This window comes from Salmo trutta, chromosome 22 (genome assembly GCF_901001165.1).
Source record: "Salmo trutta chromosome 22, fSalTru1.1, whole genome shotgun sequence".
NCBI lineage: Eukaryota > Metazoa > Chordata > Actinopteri > Salmoniformes > Salmonidae > Salmo > Salmo trutta.
Genome location: NC_042978.1, coordinates 19,975,710 through 19,992,369, shown reverse-complemented (window position 1 = coordinate 19,992,369; position 16,660 = coordinate 19,975,710). Strand labels below are relative to the sequence as shown.

The 16,660-nt window shown below is 42.4% G+C and overlaps 1 protein-coding gene across 5 annotated transcripts in view; it reads left to right on the top strand.

The window, feature by feature from the left end:
- Positions 1 to 16,660, top strand: part of rfx2 (regulatory factor X, 2 (influences HLA class II expression)) — a 63,890-nt gene that overhangs the window by 43,695 nt on the left and 3,535 nt on the right. For 4 of the 5 annotated variants that reach the window (XM_029707129.1, XM_029707131.1, XM_029707130.1 and 1 more), the window contains exons 6-15: positions 361 to 435; positions 1,984 to 2,165; positions 2,317 to 2,436; positions 2,789 to 2,910; positions 3,196 to 3,314; positions 11,070 to 11,182; positions 11,298 to 11,449; positions 11,557 to 11,654; positions 11,774 to 11,923; positions 12,038 to 12,246. In XM_029707129.1, coding sequence (XP_029562989.1) covers positions 361 to 435; positions 1,984 to 2,165; positions 2,317 to 2,436; positions 2,789 to 2,910; positions 3,196 to 3,314; positions 11,070 to 11,182; positions 11,298 to 11,449; positions 11,557 to 11,654; positions 11,774 to 11,923; positions 12,038 to 12,246 — 1,340 coding nt within the window. The remainder of the gene's footprint in view (positions 1 to 360; positions 436 to 1,983; positions 2,166 to 2,316; positions 2,437 to 2,788; positions 2,911 to 3,195; positions 3,315 to 11,069; positions 11,183 to 11,297; positions 11,450 to 11,556; positions 11,655 to 11,773; positions 11,924 to 12,037; positions 12,247 to 16,660) is intronic. The other variant, XM_029707133.1, reaches the window with a different exon arrangement.

Genomic DNA, 16,660 nt, shown 5'->3' with positions numbered 1-16,660 from the left:
AAGTTTTGCATTGTGTGGTGATTTTCATTGGGTGTTAGGTGGAATTTGTCGATTCATTGTCATTGAGCATGGTATGACCTGTGACCCTGTTTGCAGAGACTATTTGCATACATTAGTGTCAGACAAGGAGGGCCTTCAGTCAGCAGCTTAACCCCTTGAGTCCCTCTCATTTGCATGCTTTTTCAGCCAATAATGAATTTGGCTGCAACATTGACTGAGGGTAATGGAAATGCAGAGATCTGGCTGCTGCTAACCTTCTTATTTCCTTTCTGTTTTGTGTTTTTGTTTTCCCCCTTCTTTCGTTTTCCTCCTTTTTTCTTCATCCTGTTTCATTTTTTGCATGCTCATTTTTTTCTTTAGCTTGAAATGGCGATTGAAAACCTCCAAAAGTCGGAAGGGATTGCAACTCACAAAAGCAGCCTGCTCAACAGCCATGTAAGTCAATCAGGAACTTTCTTTGAAAAGGACTAGAAAGGCCTGCCTTTGTCTCCCTGGCTCTACCTTACCACTTCACTGGGATCTCTTCTTTCTGCTGAAGGGAACAGACTACTGCTAGCTTTAGTGTGCTGTCACCCAAAACACTGCATTGTCTGACCAGATACTTTCCTTGCATCTGCTGCCACTTGTTTCTCAACAACAAGTTATTGATTGGGGGACTTGCTGCTGGCTGAGCTTGCCTTGTCCTTGTCTTGACAGAAGCTACGCGTGTATTTAACCTGTTGCGTTTTCAGATTCCCCATCCTCCACATGGTGACAGCTACGTGATTGTTATAGCCACATAACGCCATGCCCCCTTTTCTACTGTCAGGGAAGCACACATTCACATGCGAATCAAGACACACTCACTATTTGTCAACAATTACATGTTGTATTAATGTGAGCCGGTGTGTTGGTGTCACATCTCCATAATTACAGTGTAATATGGTAATAGAAGCAGTTCTACTTTATTATGCCACCAGAGCTGCCATTCAAACCAGCTATTTCATTAGATGTTAGGAGGTTATTCTCCATTCCGGCTCTTAACCCTCGGTCACCTCCAGAATCTGTATTATCAAGCAGCTCCACCTGACAGTCATATTGTTGTCATCAACTCCACACTGTGTCTGTCACACTGTCTGGCCACCCTGTAAATTCAGATAAATATCCATGTGTTTATTTCATCTGCCAATCATCTTATTTTTACCTAGTCCCCACCACCCACACAGGCAGGTAAATAATTGTGTCAACCCTGTTGGGGAATAGGGGACAGCAGAGTTCCATATTTCTCTAGTGGACAGGTATAATATGAATGAGCAATTATCACATCAAATATACTAATTCATTCTGACAGTTTTAACACAAAATACATTTTCTCTCGTTTGAACTCACTAAACGTGTGTGCGTGTGCGTGTGCGTGTGCGTGTGCGTGTGTGTGTACCTGCAATTATCACATCAAATATACTAATTCACTCCCTTTGACAGTTTTAACACAAAATCTAAATTCTCTCTCCTTTAAACTCACTAAACAGGTGGTTTGTGTGCGCGTCTACCTATGTGAGTGTGCCTGTGCGCGCGGGGGTGTGTGTGTACCTGCTATATCTCAAATGTACTAATTCACTCCCTTTGTGTTAAAACTGTCAATCTAAATTCTCTCTCCTTTAAACGCACTAAACAGGTGGTTGGCGTGCCCGTGTGTGCGTGCCTGTGCCCGTGTGTGCGTGCCTGTGCCCGTGTGTGCGTGCCTGTGCCCGTGTGTGCGTGCCCGCGCCCGTGCCTGTGTGTGTGTGTGTGCCCCTGTGCCTGTGTGTGCCCCTGTGCCTGTGTGTGCCCCTGTGCCTGTGTGTGCCCCTGTGCCTGGAAGGAGTGGTTTTGGGCGGTAAATCTCGGTAACCGGGTTCTAGCCTTTCAACCCTAGGATGGAGGTATACTGTAAGGATCAGAGTGCAGCAGACAGGATCCAGTAGGTGTGACTGACTGTGTGTTTCTGTGCTGTGTGTGTTTTAGCTGCAGTGGCTGCTGGATAACTATGAGACAGCAGAGGGGGTGAGCCTGCCCCGGAGCTCCCTCTACAACCACTACCTGCGCCACTGTCAGGAGCAGAAACTGGACCCGGTCAACGCTGCCTCCTTTGGGAAACTCATCCGCTCTGTCTTCATGGGCCTCAGGACCCGCCGCCTCGGCACAAGGTAAGACCATGATGGTGAGGGTGACGAAGAGCAGGGTAGTGTTAATGATGGATTGGGTTGATTGATGTGGTGATAGTGTTTATTCTGATAAGACTTACAAAGCTGAATACAATATTTGCTTATTAACCCCTAATGTTCCTGTTTGTTCCAGGGGAAACTCCAAATACCACTACTATGGCATTAGACTGAAGCCAGACTCCCCACTCAACAGACTGCAAGAGGACTCTCAGTACATGGCCATGAGACAGCAGCCTGTGCACCAGAAACAAAGGTGAGCCCTACCTCTCACATCCTCCTCTACTCTACTCTAGTTCTCTTTAATCTATACTGTCAGCTCAAGTTCATTTGTGTTATTCTTTTTTAAAGAATTGACCTCATGTCCCCTGCCTCTGTCCAAAAACCCTTTTAGTGGACTTTATAATGCTATGCTTCTCTGCAGCAGATTGAAATGGTGCGCTCACCCTTATTTCAGATACATGGTTTATTTAACCTCTCACACCTGCCTTTATTCTCCACCCTCTCCTCTCCACTGCTCTTTTGTGCTTCCTCTCCTTTCCCAGTCACCCATTAGTTCTTCCCAGCCCCACCCAACATAGCTGTGCTGCCCTCTCCCCTCTACGCAGGTTCAAGCCCCTCCAGAAGGTGGATGGTATGGGGGACAGCCTGTCAGGAGGCTCCCAGCATTCAGCCAGCACCCCAGAGCAGTCTGTGGCAGCCCAGAGCCAGCACCACCAACAGTACATTGGTAAGGATCACCGCTAGCCACACTGTAACACTCAGGCAGCGCATCATGTCCCTGTACCAAAACAGAGCTCACATTAATGCCATAGTTTGTGAATAAAGGATATACCGGTGATGATGATGACAGGCTTTTAGATCACTTGCATGGTAGCCTAGGGCAAGACTAGCGCAGTTTGATCACTGGATGCAAGAATAATGTACATTTAAAAAAATAATTATGATCTTGCTTCACAGGATTATTAGACACCCCTTTGTTGTTTGGGATTTAACTGTGTCATTGTGTCTGCAGATGTGTCCCATGTCCTGCCCCCGTTCCCCATCCCGGACCTGGGCACCCAGCCCCTCCCTGAACGCATCAACATGAACGACGTGAAGAAGTTGCAGAACCTGTACAGGGACCACTGTGAGGTACGTACACCACAGCGCCAACTAGCTGCAATCTCTGAACTGCTCTGGTGTAGTCTGGTCTAGTGCAACAGGCGCTGCCAGAGAGAGAGGCTGCAGCCCTCAACAGTGGTCCTGTCCAATGTTCTTTCTAAGCCGCGCAGCTCCTGGAGCAGTCCAGCGCAGAAGAATTGCCAGCCCATGCAGACGCACAATAGATTGAACTTCACTAAAATGTACACTAGCTTTCCTGATTTGCTGTGGAAATTGGGATTGAGTCAACATAAATTTGGTTTGTTGCATTGAAATATATTTAACGTCATGACTGAGTTGGTGATTTTGTTGTAGGCTGAGGACCAGCTTTGTTCTCTCTTACGGATACAAGTGTTTTTTTCCATCACCCCTGGTCGGAGAGTAGCCATAATGCGCATTTGAGATCACAGAGCAGCGTGTTGATATTCTTTGTTACTAGCCCGGTTATAGCAAATTTTGGTCAGGAATGGGGGAGTTTTTGCTTCCTACAAGAGCACATAACTTGAACATACAGTGCCTTCAGAAAGTATTCACACCCCTTGACTTTTTACACATTTTGTTGTTTTTGCCTGAATTTAAAATAGATTAAATTGAGATTTTGTGTCAGTGGCCTACGCACAATACCCCATAATGCCAAAGTGGAATTATGTTTTTATAAATGTTTACAAATGTCATTAAAAATGAAAATCTGAAATGTCTTTGGTCAATAAGTATTCAACCCCTTTGTTATGGCAAGCCAAAATAAGTTCAGGAGTAAAAATGTGCTAAACATGTCACATAAATTGCATGGACTCACTCTGTGTGCAATAATGGTGTTTAACATGACTAGCTGATCTCTGTACCCCACACATACATACAATGATCTATAATGTCGAGCAGTGAATTTCAAACACAGATTCATCCACAAAGACCAGGGAGGTTTTCCAATGCCTCGCAAAGAAGGGCACCTATTGGTAGATGGCAAAAAGAAAAGCAGACATGGAATATCCCTTTGAGCATGGTGAAGTTATTAATTACACTTTGTATGGTGTATCAATACATCCAGTCACTACAAAGATACAAGCGTCCTTCCTAACTCAGTTGCCGGAAAGGAAGGAAACAGCTCAGGGATTTCACCATGAGGCCAATGGTGACTTTAAAACAGAATTTAATGGCTGTGATAGGACAGAACTGAGGATGGATCAACAACATTGTAGTTACGCCACAATAATAATCTAAATGTGAGTGTAAAGAAAAAAAGCCTGTACAGAATACAAATATTCCAAAACATGCATCCTGTTTGCAATAAGGAACTAAAGTAAAACTGTAAAAAATGTGGCAGAGAAGAAACATTATGTCCTGAATACAAAGTGTAATATTTGGGGCAAATCCAACATATCACTGAGTACCACTCTTTATATTTTCAAGCATGGTGGTGGCTGCATCATGTTATGGGTATGCTTGTCATTGGCAAGGACTAGGGTGTTTAGGATTTTTTTTTACAACGGAATAGAGCTAAGCACAGGCAAAATTCTAGAGGAAAACACAGGGGTGGGGGACAAGATGGCGGAGTGAGTGGTCACAAATTAAACTGAGCTGCTGAACTTTAAGTTGAATTCAAGCCCTATTTTGAGTTTGACAAACACATTTAAAATAACATTTTTTTGCTGTCTTTTTTTGTATTAGTTTGATGGTTTACCGAACATCACTTTTCCACTTTGTTATACTTCAAGCAAGTTCAGCCAAGCTTATCTAGCTAGTAACATTTAGCTGAGATGGAAGCTAGCAAAAAGGTAAAGGGAGCTGTTGTAACCGAGGTAGATACTGTCAACTATATGGAAGATTTAGACACTCCCCCAGAAGTAACGGTACCGTGGTTGGAGGAATTCGTCTTCGGTACAGATGTCCAAATGACCCCTTTGAACCTCCCCAACCTGAAGACACTACGAGAAAGTGACACCAGGCAGACTCAACCACCCCAGCCTATCACAAATGAAGCCATCTTCGAGGCAATCCAGGGTTTAAACAAGAAATTTTTTGAACAAGCTATTTGGCTGAATGGCTTTGAGGAGAGGATTCATAAAAATACCCTCTCGATTGCAAACGTTCCCAAAACTACAGAGTTTAATGCAGCAGGCATTGAGGATATTACCACTGATGTGAAACTGTTGAAAAATAAAATTGATGCCCTGACAAAAGAGAACCAAGGAGCTGTGCACAGCCAGTGCTGAACTGGACCGATACAAGCGTCAATGGGGGCTGAGACTGAACAGCCTACCTGAAACTGATGGTGAGAATATCAGAGGGACTGTGATTGACATTATTGGAAAGGTTGTTCCATAGCCCCCTGCTACCCTGAACATTGCGGTAGATATTGTACACCGTCTCAGAGATAAGAGGAAGGAGAAGAACAGACAGACAGGTCATCATGATGTTTGCATTGAGGAACATGAGAGACGAGGTGTGGAGAGCTGCCAAACTTACGCCGATCTGCAGGGAGGAAGGCATTCACTTTGCAGAAGATTTGAGCAAGCGCGACAGGGATGCCTGTGCGACGCTGTGGCCACAAGTCGATGAGGCAAGGCGCAGGGGGGGAAAGCCTTATTTCGCGGGGGGTTTGCTGTCATTGACAGGCACAGGGTGGCGCTACATGACTGACTGATTTATGCTTTAAGTTGGCCTGTTTTACAGTAGTAGGCTATTGAAGCTATATACCGTTTCAACTCGTGAGTTTTTATTCATGCAATCATTTATCTGAACTGCATATAGGTGATATTGCATAGGACCATATTGTCCGTGGTGGCGAGTTTTGCATATGAACATTAACCAACGTAAGCCACAGTGGTTTTTGTTTCACATTTGATGGCTTACTAAGATATATTACTTTTTAGTCTTTTCATTTTGTTTCAAGATCGATATTATGTAAATAAATCTCAATTTATTTGTCATATGGCTTGATTAGCTTTCAGAAATGTATTTATTTTAAGTTTGAGTTCAATTGAAGATCTAAACTATTAATATAATATGTGTTATTACACAATCTACATTTATTTCCCTTTTTATGGTTGTTACTAGGGCTGCACATTTGGGGATATTCAGAGGTGGAATCTTTCCATGGGAATTAATGTAAACATATGCAAATTAATATGAATACCATTTTAAATGTAGATGTTTTTTGCATTGGATATATTTACCATATCATATGGAGATAAAAACCTAATTGCAAATTATTAAATCCTTCCAATAGAAATACATTTTTTTTTTGTTACGAATTGAACTTTAATTAAATGAGTTGACTCACATGGGATGATTTCACTGAACAACAAAAGGGAATATTGAATGATCCCCAATGATCCATTGCATCTCCCAAAAACGTTTTCATCATACATCTGTAAAATGATAGTCTAGAAACTAAAGCTTTGGTTGTCTTCCTCTCAGGCTTCCGTGTCTTCTCCCTGGACCTCCTCAATGTTCACCTTTTTGAACATCACACTCTAAGGCCTCATCTTCACTGTCACTTTCCAACCTTGTTGATGAGGCTTTTTGAGCCTGACAACAAGCCAAATTTGTATGGATGGCCACCAAATTTTCAACCCTTGTTGGTCAACCTGTTGCGTGCTTTGGTGTGTGTGTGTGTGTTCCCAAACAAGGACCAGTTGTGCTCTGAGGCGGCTGATGTTGGTGGGATTTGGAGCAGTTCGGTGGCTATGAGTAATGGCACATCCCCTCGTTTCTCTATTGCTGGAGGAATTAGACAGGGTTGTCCAATCTCTCCTCTTTTTATTTATTTTAGCCACAGATTTACAAGCCGTATTTCTTAACAAATCTGAGGATTTAAAAGGGATCTGTATTTTTGGTAAAGATGTATAAATATCAGTCAATTTGCAGGTGATACTGCCCTTTTTCTAAAGGATAGAGAGCAGCTATTCCCTTGGCTATTGACAGTATCAAGAAATGTTCTCTGGCCTCTGGGTTGACTTTCAACCTTAACAAATGTGATCTCATGCCAATTCATTGCTGTGACTCCGTCAACATTGTCTCCATACCTGTTAAAAAGGAAGTTCAATATTTAGGAATTGTTATCACTAAAAACATTTCAAATAGAGAATCTTTAAACATCGATAATAGGATTAATTCCATGAGTTTCATTAAGTCAGTGGCTACAACATATCTCAATTATGGGTTGTAATCAATCAAATTTATTTATAAAGCACTTTTTAAATCAGCCGATGTCACAAAGTGCTATATAGAAACCCAGCCTATAACCACAAACGGCAAGCAATGCAGATGTAGAAGCACGATGGCTAGGAAAAACTCCTTAGAAAGGCAGGAACCTACGAAGAAACCTAGAGGAACCAGACTCTGAGGAGTGGCCAGTCCTCTTCTGGATGTGATGAGTGGAGATTATAACAGTACATGGCCAAGATGTTCAAACATTCATAGATGACCAGTAGGTTCATAATAATAATAATAATAATAATAATAATAATAATAATAATAATAATAATAATAATAATAATAATAATAATAATAATAATAATAATAATAATAATAATAATAATAATAATAATCATCATCATCATCACAGTGGTTGTATAGGGTGCAACAGGTCAGCACCTCAGGAGTAAATGTCAGTTGGCTTTTCATAGCCGAACATTCAGAGTTAGAGAGTTAGAGAGAATTCACACAGGACTGATGGTTTATCTAGAATAATTTACCCAAGACAGTCACTTTTTCTTTCTTCTAGTAACATAAAGTAAATTCTGTTATTTAGATTTGTTTCGAGGAATAAAACGCATTATATTCGTAAATCACAATTAGTGAAAGACTATGATCATTGAGGCTATTGATTTTGAGTCGTTGGTGGGTGCTTTTAGAATTAAATGGTTGAAATTGTCTGTCTGATCCTACCACTATGTGGTATCATATCCCTAACAGTCATTTTTAATAAACTTGTTGGATTTGAATTCCTAATGAAATGAGATTTTGACCCTCAAATGACCTGTGAAATTGTCTGTTTCACCAGCAAATGTTATTTTTCTGGAAAAGGATATTCAAGCACAATTCTTTCCCCCCACACGTCTGGTGTTCGATTTCATTGTATTCACAGGAATGTCCCTGTATTGATGTGTATTATTGTTGTAATAAAACATTTCAAATGAAATAACATAAGACCAAATATACACTGGAGTTGCTTACCAGGACGTAATTGAATGTTCCTGAGTGACCTAGTTACAGAACCTTACAAATAATTGCATGTGTGGGGTACAGAGACAAGGTAGTCATTCAAAATTCTAGATGTTTTTACTTCATTTGTAAAAATGTCTAAAACCAATTCCACTTTGACATTATGGGGTATTGTTTGTGCGTGTAGTCCAGTGACACGATCTCAATTTAATCAATTTTAAATTCAGGCTGTAACAACAAAATGTGGAAAAAGTCAAGGGGTATGAATACTTTCTGAATCCATGTGGAAATACCACTATAGCCTGTTAGCCACTTTCTGAAACTATAACTTTGTGTGTACAGCCTCTGTGTTCACAGTTAATGTGTGCCGGAAGTTGCACAGAATGCTCGCAAAAAATGTGTTTCTGCTCATGACCTGTAATTTGCTCAATGCTGAAAAGAATTAGAGCAAACATTGGTCCTGTCCTAGTTGATGTATGAGGGAAATGTACATTTCAGAGCTGGTGCTATAACCTCCTTAGTTACTGTTGAATGTTGCTGATGAGAATACCACCTCCCTGGATGGGATACAGTGATGAGTGAGTGAAATGTTTAATGTAAATATTTTGGGGACTTTTCAAGCTACAGAGAGAAGGTACAGAAAGGGAGAGGGCCCTGAAGAGCTTAATTAAAGCGCTGAAGCCGTGGGTTTATGATATTATCCATGGCCTCCCCCTGTCCAGCCACACCACACTCCTTTTGTTCCAGCCTCCTTTCATCTCAGCGAAGCCTTTAAGACATGCCAATTAACCTTTCAGCTCGCTGGGTGGACATCTTGGTGTCTTTGTGCTCGCCTCCCCCTGGGCCTTTGTGTTGCCTTGTCTGTGGATCCGCACATGGGCTCCTGCCTTTATCTGCCCGGTGCATTTCTGTCACTCTCACAGCGCTATGTGTGTGCGTTGTTAATGTTAATGCGCTTTTCTCTTTGTGAGCAAACAACGATCTGTTAACTTTATACTAGGAGGATTATTAATGGTAATTGAAATTTACAAAGCAAATAAAGGTACAAGTGTACAAAGGACAAATCAAGGTGTAGTTTCAGGAAGAACGTATTCCTCACCCTGCATTCAGTGGAAACAAAGCTGTAGATTTTGTATTCGAACATTTTGTTAAAGCAAGCAATGTATGAATTGCCTCCACATCCATCTTCATTGGTGTTGGCTTCCATACTTGCATTTATTGTCAAAGTTGATTTTTGATAAGAGACAAATATCCTGCTATCAGCCATGCCAATGAAGCCTGCTGTTGAATGATACAATTAGTAATAAAAACTTCAGCCTGGAACCACATTATGAAGTAAATGTGTGTTGGGGCAACGTTAAGGAACCTCAGTCCCAGCCTGCTCCTCTCGCTCTTGTCTCTGTCTTTCTCCAGCACACTGTTTTTCCTGTGTGGTAAAACTGGGGAGGTAAAACACTTGTTTGTAGGGGCAGGGGAATTCTCCTTTTTGTTTTGGAGTTCAGTGTTTAAGCTGTTGCTGGGGCAACGGTAAACACGGTTGCCATGGTGATTCTTGGAAGCAAAAACATATCATGTGATTGAAGGAAAGCCTATACTGTGCTGGGCTGTAACTGGAGACGGGGAGCATGTCCTGCCAAAGGAGAATCTCTGGGCATGGTGTGAATCATAGTGAAGAGAGACACTACCACAGAGCACTGATAGACAAAACATACAGGACGCTCACTGCTGTCTGTATTATGTGCTAGTAAAACCTACCGTAGGCTTTCTGTGGCCTTTGTTTTTGGTCTTTTTGTTGTGTAACGTTATATAAAATACTTTTTTACAAATTCTCACTGAAGTCTCCTTTTAGCCCATGAAGTTACTGGAAATTTGTATAGTGAGTTAGTAAATCTTAAGTATAATAAATCTGTCATGGATCTGTTACAGTGGAGTGTTGATTAGTGTGTAGCACATGCTCATAGCTCTAAGTGAGAGTTCAAACAGGAATGAGGAAGTCAGGTGTGGGTGGGGAGTTGAGCCTGCCAATGTCGCAGGGAGGTAAACTCTTATAGCACACACTATAATCATTAGGGCCAGGTTGATACTAGTATCGTCATATTTCTTCCATGGTAAAAATGAGAACTTGAAGCAGACAACTCTTTGGTTCTTTAAAAACCTGCTGTATGCAAAATATTGTTTGTTTTAGCTTGTAAAATAAATGTGACTCTGGATGACAACATAATTGTTGTTTCCCAAGTTAGGGCTGTTTTCCTAAAGTTAAATCCGCATCATGTTTTGTTTCCTTGCCATGATACTGCTATACTGGTATCGTCCTTGCCCTATAATCCATGTTATTAAAAAACAAACATTAAATTCATATTAGAGGTTAATTCGTAGTAAATGTCACTTTCAAATATGGTCCTCGTTGTGGTTTGGGATCAATGGGTTGGAAGGAAGGCAGCGTTAAGCTTGGCCTCGGACTCAAACTGAGGGTTCAGTTGGGAGGCTGCTGCAGAGACACTTTGTTGTGTGTCTGGTTGCCATGGCTCTGCGCGGTGTGTTTTTTGTCATTCCCCATCCTCCACTCCTCTCCTCCTCTAGGCTACTCTGGACGTGGTGATGAACCTCCAGTTCCACTTCATTGAGAAACTGTGGCAGACCTTCTGGTTTTCAACAGCGCCATCTAGTGACGGAACCACCACCATCCCCAACAGGTCAGATTACTGAAGTACTCTATTTGAATTAGGAAAAACATGCAGGCATTAAATGCATGTTTTCTGTGATTTTAAAACTGTGCTGTTAGTGATTGTATGCTATGTGTGTCTGCAGTGATGAGGACATGGAGGGGGTGATCCCCAGGCAGAAGCTGATTTCTCTGTGCAAGTATGAGCCTGTCAAGCTGTGGATGAGGAGCTGTGACCACATTTTGTACCAGGCCTTGGTGGAGATCCTCATCCCTGACGTGCTGCGCCCTGTCCCCAGTACGTTCACCTGAATACCTTCAACACTATCACTACATTGCTACTCCAAGTCAAACACATACTCCTCCTCCCCAGTCATTTATATTTATCCAGGTTTTGTATTACAGGCACTCTCACTCAGGCCATCCGCAACTTTGCCAAGAGTCTGGAGGGCTGGCTGACCACAGCTATGAGCGACTTTCCCAATGAGATTGTCCGCACCAAGGTACAGAAAAGGCTCCAACATCCTGATAGTGTCCCTGGATACTCCCAGATACAGTAGTAACGGTACACTGAGACATTCCCTGGTGAAGTCAATCATCTCTCCCCTGTGCGTTTTTCTAGGCAGCGGTGGTGAGTGCATTTGCCCAGACCCTGCGTCGGTACACCTCTCTGAACCACCTGGCCCAGGCAGCCCGTGCCGTGCTGCAGAACACCTCTCAGATTAACCAGATGCTCAGCGACCTCAATCGTGTCGACTTCGCCAACGTACAGGTACGCCCCTACCTATCAACACCTGTTGATAGTTCTGACTTCTGACTGTATGTCTATTCGTATGTGTTTGTACATATTATTTGTATGATGTGTTTTGTGTGTGTTGGTAAACAGGAGCAGGCGTCGTGGGTGTGCCAGTGTGACGAGAGCGTGGTCCAGCGGCTGGAGCAGGACTTCAAGGTGACCCTGCAGCAGCAGAGCTCTCTGGACCAGTGGGCCGCCTGGCTTGACAACGTGGTCAACCAGGTCCTTAAGCCCCACGAAGGTAGCCCCAGCTTTCCCAGGGCCGCACGACAGTTCCTGCTCAAGTGGTCCTTCTACAGGTATGGACCCAATCTATAAACAGTGCATTCTGAAAATAGTCAGACCCCGTGACTTTTTTTACAGCCTTATTCTAAAATGGGTTAAATATTTTTTTTCCCCTCATCAATCTACACACAATACCCCATAATGACAAAGCGAAAGCAGGTTCTTCGAAATTTTTTGCACATTTATAAAAAATAAAAAAACATATCTTATTTACATACAGTGAGGGGGAAAAAGTATTTGATCCCCTGCTGATTTTGTACGTTTGCCCACTGACAAATAAATGATCAGTCTATAATTTTAATGGTAGGTTTATTTGAACAGTGAGAGACAGATTAACAACAAAAAAATCCAGAAAAACGCATGTCAAAAATGTTAATCAGAAAGATTTCTGGCTCCCAGGTGTCTTTTATACAGGTAACAAGCTGAGATTAGGAGCACACTCTTAAAGGGAGTGCTCCTAATCTCAGTTTGTTACCTGTATAAAAGACACCTGTCCACAGAAGCAATCAATCAGATTCCAAACTCTCCACCATGGCCAAGACCAAAGAGCTCTCCAAGGATGTCAGGGACAAGATTGTAGACCTACACAAGGCTCGAATGGGCTACAAGACCATCGGCAAGCAGCTTGGTGAGAAGGTGACAACAGTTGGTGCGATTATTCGCAATTGGAAGAAACCCAAAAGAACTGTCAATCTCCCTCGGCTCCATGCAAGATCTCACCTCGTGGAGTTGCAATGATCATGAGACCGGTGAGGAATCAGCCCAGAACTACACGGGGGATCTTGTCAATGATCTCAAGGCAGCTGGGACCATAGTCACCAAGAAAACAATTGATAACACACTACGCCATGAAGGACTGAAATCATGCAGCGCCCGCAAGGTCCTCCTGCTCAAGAAAGCACATATACATGCCCGTCTGAAGTTTGCCAATGAACATCTGAATGATGTTGCACAGATCTGATGCACAGAATGATGCACAGATCTGGGGAAGGGTACCAAAACATGTCTGTAGCATTGAAGGTCCCCAGAACAGTGGAAATCGGGGGAGAAGGGCCTTGGTCAGGGAGGTGACAAAGAGCCTGATGGTCACTCTGACAGAGCTCTAGAATTCCTTTATACATGGGAGAACTTTCCAGAAGGTCAACCATCTCTGCAGCACTCCACCAATCAGGCCTTTACGTTAGTGGCCCTACAGAAGCCACTCCTCAGTAAAAGGCACATGAAAGCCCGCTTGGAGTTTGCCAAAAGGCACCTAAAGACTCTCAGACCATGAGAAACAAGATTCTCGGGTCTGATTGAACTCTTTGGCCTGAATGCAAAGCATCACGTCCGGAGGAAACCTGGCACCATCCCTACAGTGACGTATGGTGGTCAGCATCCTGCTGTTGACGTGACTTGACTTTAACATTAATCTGAAGACAGTTAATTAGATAAATAACAATGTTCAGTTGTTACCAGATTTGTTTTAATTATTCATGTAACAATTAACTCATTAGGATCTTGGGCACCACGAGAGCAGTTCTTTTAATTCGGGAGTTGGTAACTATTTAAACTCTAAAAGGTCTTTACCTATCACATCTATAAACAGTCAACTTATTCATCATAACCTTGTATCAGATCACCATTCTAAACAGTTGTAAAATCCTTGCATCTGCAAAAACCAGAGCCTTACTTATATTCAGTACTACACAAATTGGTTTAATTATTTATTTACAAGCTAATTAAATGGGAACATAGGATAAACACACACTCTGCACTGGTTATTGACTGGAGACGTAATACGCTGAAGACAGGTCCCTAGCGGAATGATCACCACATGGATGCTTGTTAAAGAAGAGAGGGACATAGACACTTAACATTGCCACATTCAGAAACTACTCTCACGTACAATAACCATATTTTACACACGAACCACCGCCCGCTTTGAGCATGAAATCATGAATGTATTTACGTGAAATGCCTGGGATCTCTCGGTGAACTGGCCAGTCTTGAAAGGGGGTTGGGCCTTTTTGCGGCACGCTTGTAAGGCTCTGATTGTCCAAAATGGTTCCAACAAGTCTTCTACTGTTGTCCTTCTTCGTAGTTGCCCGGTATCCTGTGACTTGTCATGTAGTCCTGAACAGAACTACAGAGTTGGTTTTCCTTCCATTCGCTCTTGAAGATAGGCTAGCCAGCCGTATCGATGGTTCCCCAGCGGGGGGATGTGAGTAGCGTAATACGATGCTTTGAGCAGAGCAACAGGAAATAAATTCCCTTTTAAAGATGCCTTACTTAGGACCGCTAATCAGCCGTACCAGTGATTGTCCCGGAGGTGATTTTTTTTTTTACAAATTTTATTATTTTTTTATTTCGTCTCCAACTCTGAGATTCAAACTTCAAATCATTTTAAACGTGTAGCTGCGGCTTCACGCTTTTTCTGGTCCAATGTGGTTTTTTTTCTTAACCCATTTATACCTTTTGCTCGAAAGGTACTGAGCCACTGACCTCACTTTGGGGCGGTGATTACTCACTGTGCGAAGTTATGGAGAATATTTCTCTTAACTTCTCAAATCACACCCCCCTCAACAAAAACACTATAATTTCAGATTACATGCACAACCCATAGTATGGTAACTTCAGCTATATAGTGTGTGTACTTTCCAAGTTACAGTATTTCCTTTATAACATTTCGCCTCTTACCATGCCTCACGTTCCTAGTTCAAAATATTGTTCAAGTATTCACTTTTGAACATGTTACCTTTTTCCCGCTGAGACTGCTATGTTGGGACAAAGAACATTTCTTTGGTGAATTTTGAGAGAACAGGCCTGGATCTTCTCCCTTGATTTACAACAGGACGTGAATGTCAATCCCTACTAGTTTTACCCCCCCCCCCCCCCCCCCCCTCTACGGGAGAAAGGGGTTCTGATTGGACCTCAGCTCAGGACCTCAGACTGGGGGCGACGGTTCACCTTCCAACAGGGCAACGACCCGAAGCACACAGTCAAGACAATGCAGGAGTGGCTTCCGGACAAGTCTCTGAATGTCCTTGATTGGCCCAGCCAGAGCCCAGACTTAAACCTGATCGAACATCTCTGGAAAGACCTGAAGATATCTGTGCAGCAACGCTCGCCATCCAAATTGACAGAGCTTGAGAAGAATGGGAGAAACTCCCCAAATACAGATGTGCCAAGCTTGTAGCGTCACACCCAAGAAGACTCAAGGTTGTAATCACTGCCAAAGGTGCTTCAACAAAGTACTGAGTAAAGGGTCTAAATAGTAAATGTGTGATACTTCAGTTTCTGTATTTTTATAAATGTGCTAAAATAAACGTTTTTGCTTTGTCATTATGGGGTATTGTGTGTAAGGTTTGATGAGCAAAAAAAAAATATTTTATCCATTTTAGATTAAGGCTGTAACGTAACAAAATGTGGAAAAACTCAATGAGTCTGAATAATTTCCAAATGCACTGTACGTAGACATTGAATCACTGTTCACTTTAATAATGGAAAGCTAGTCACTTTAATGTTTACATACTGCTTTACTCATTTCATATATATATATATACTGTATTCTATTCTACTGTATTTTAGTTAATGCCACTCCGACATTGCTCGTCCTAATATTGATATTTCTTTATTCCATTCTTTTACTTTTAGATTTGTGTGTATTGTTGTTAATTGTTAGATACTACTGCGGTGTTAGAGCTAGGAACACAAGCGTTTCGCTACACCCGCAATAACATCTGCTAAATATGTACCAATAAAATTTGAAATCGGATACAAATCTGATTTCTGGCCAAAATCTGACCGCGCTCTGGGCATACCCCGGGAATGAACCCGGGTCTCTAGTAACGCCTTAGACCTCTGCGCCACTCGAGCCCCCCCTCAAGTGGTTTTTAGACTGTTATTCAGCATATCTTGTTGCTTGCTACTCTGACAGTTTGACAAGAACATGTGGTAGCTAACTTGCCTGTTAATTGTTTACAAACAAATTAGTGAATGTGCTGGAAAGCTGAACAGCTACCTAGCTAGCTCGTTGACTGCTGCGCCTAGCCAAAAATTGTTCTTACCCTATGATTTTGAACATTCACAGTAACTGGGAAACTTCCATGGAAGGCATTGTTGTCACCTTAGCTTGCTGCATAACTTCTGAGTGATAGGAACCACTAGCCTACACGACTGCACATCCATCGTTACTATGACAACTAGCGTAGCCTTGTCAGCAAATGACTGCTGTCTGAACACACACATCTGATTTGGTCACTTATAACTTCACCGTTTGGACAGTCAGTAGTCCAAAACGGATTTAATGGGCTCATTAAGGCCTGCAGTGTGAACAAGGCTTTAGCTGGCCACTCCAGAACAGTCCGGTCTTCTTGAACCATTCCATGGTGTGTTTAGGGTTGTTGTACTGTTGGAAGACTCACAACCTTCAACAGAGACAGTTTT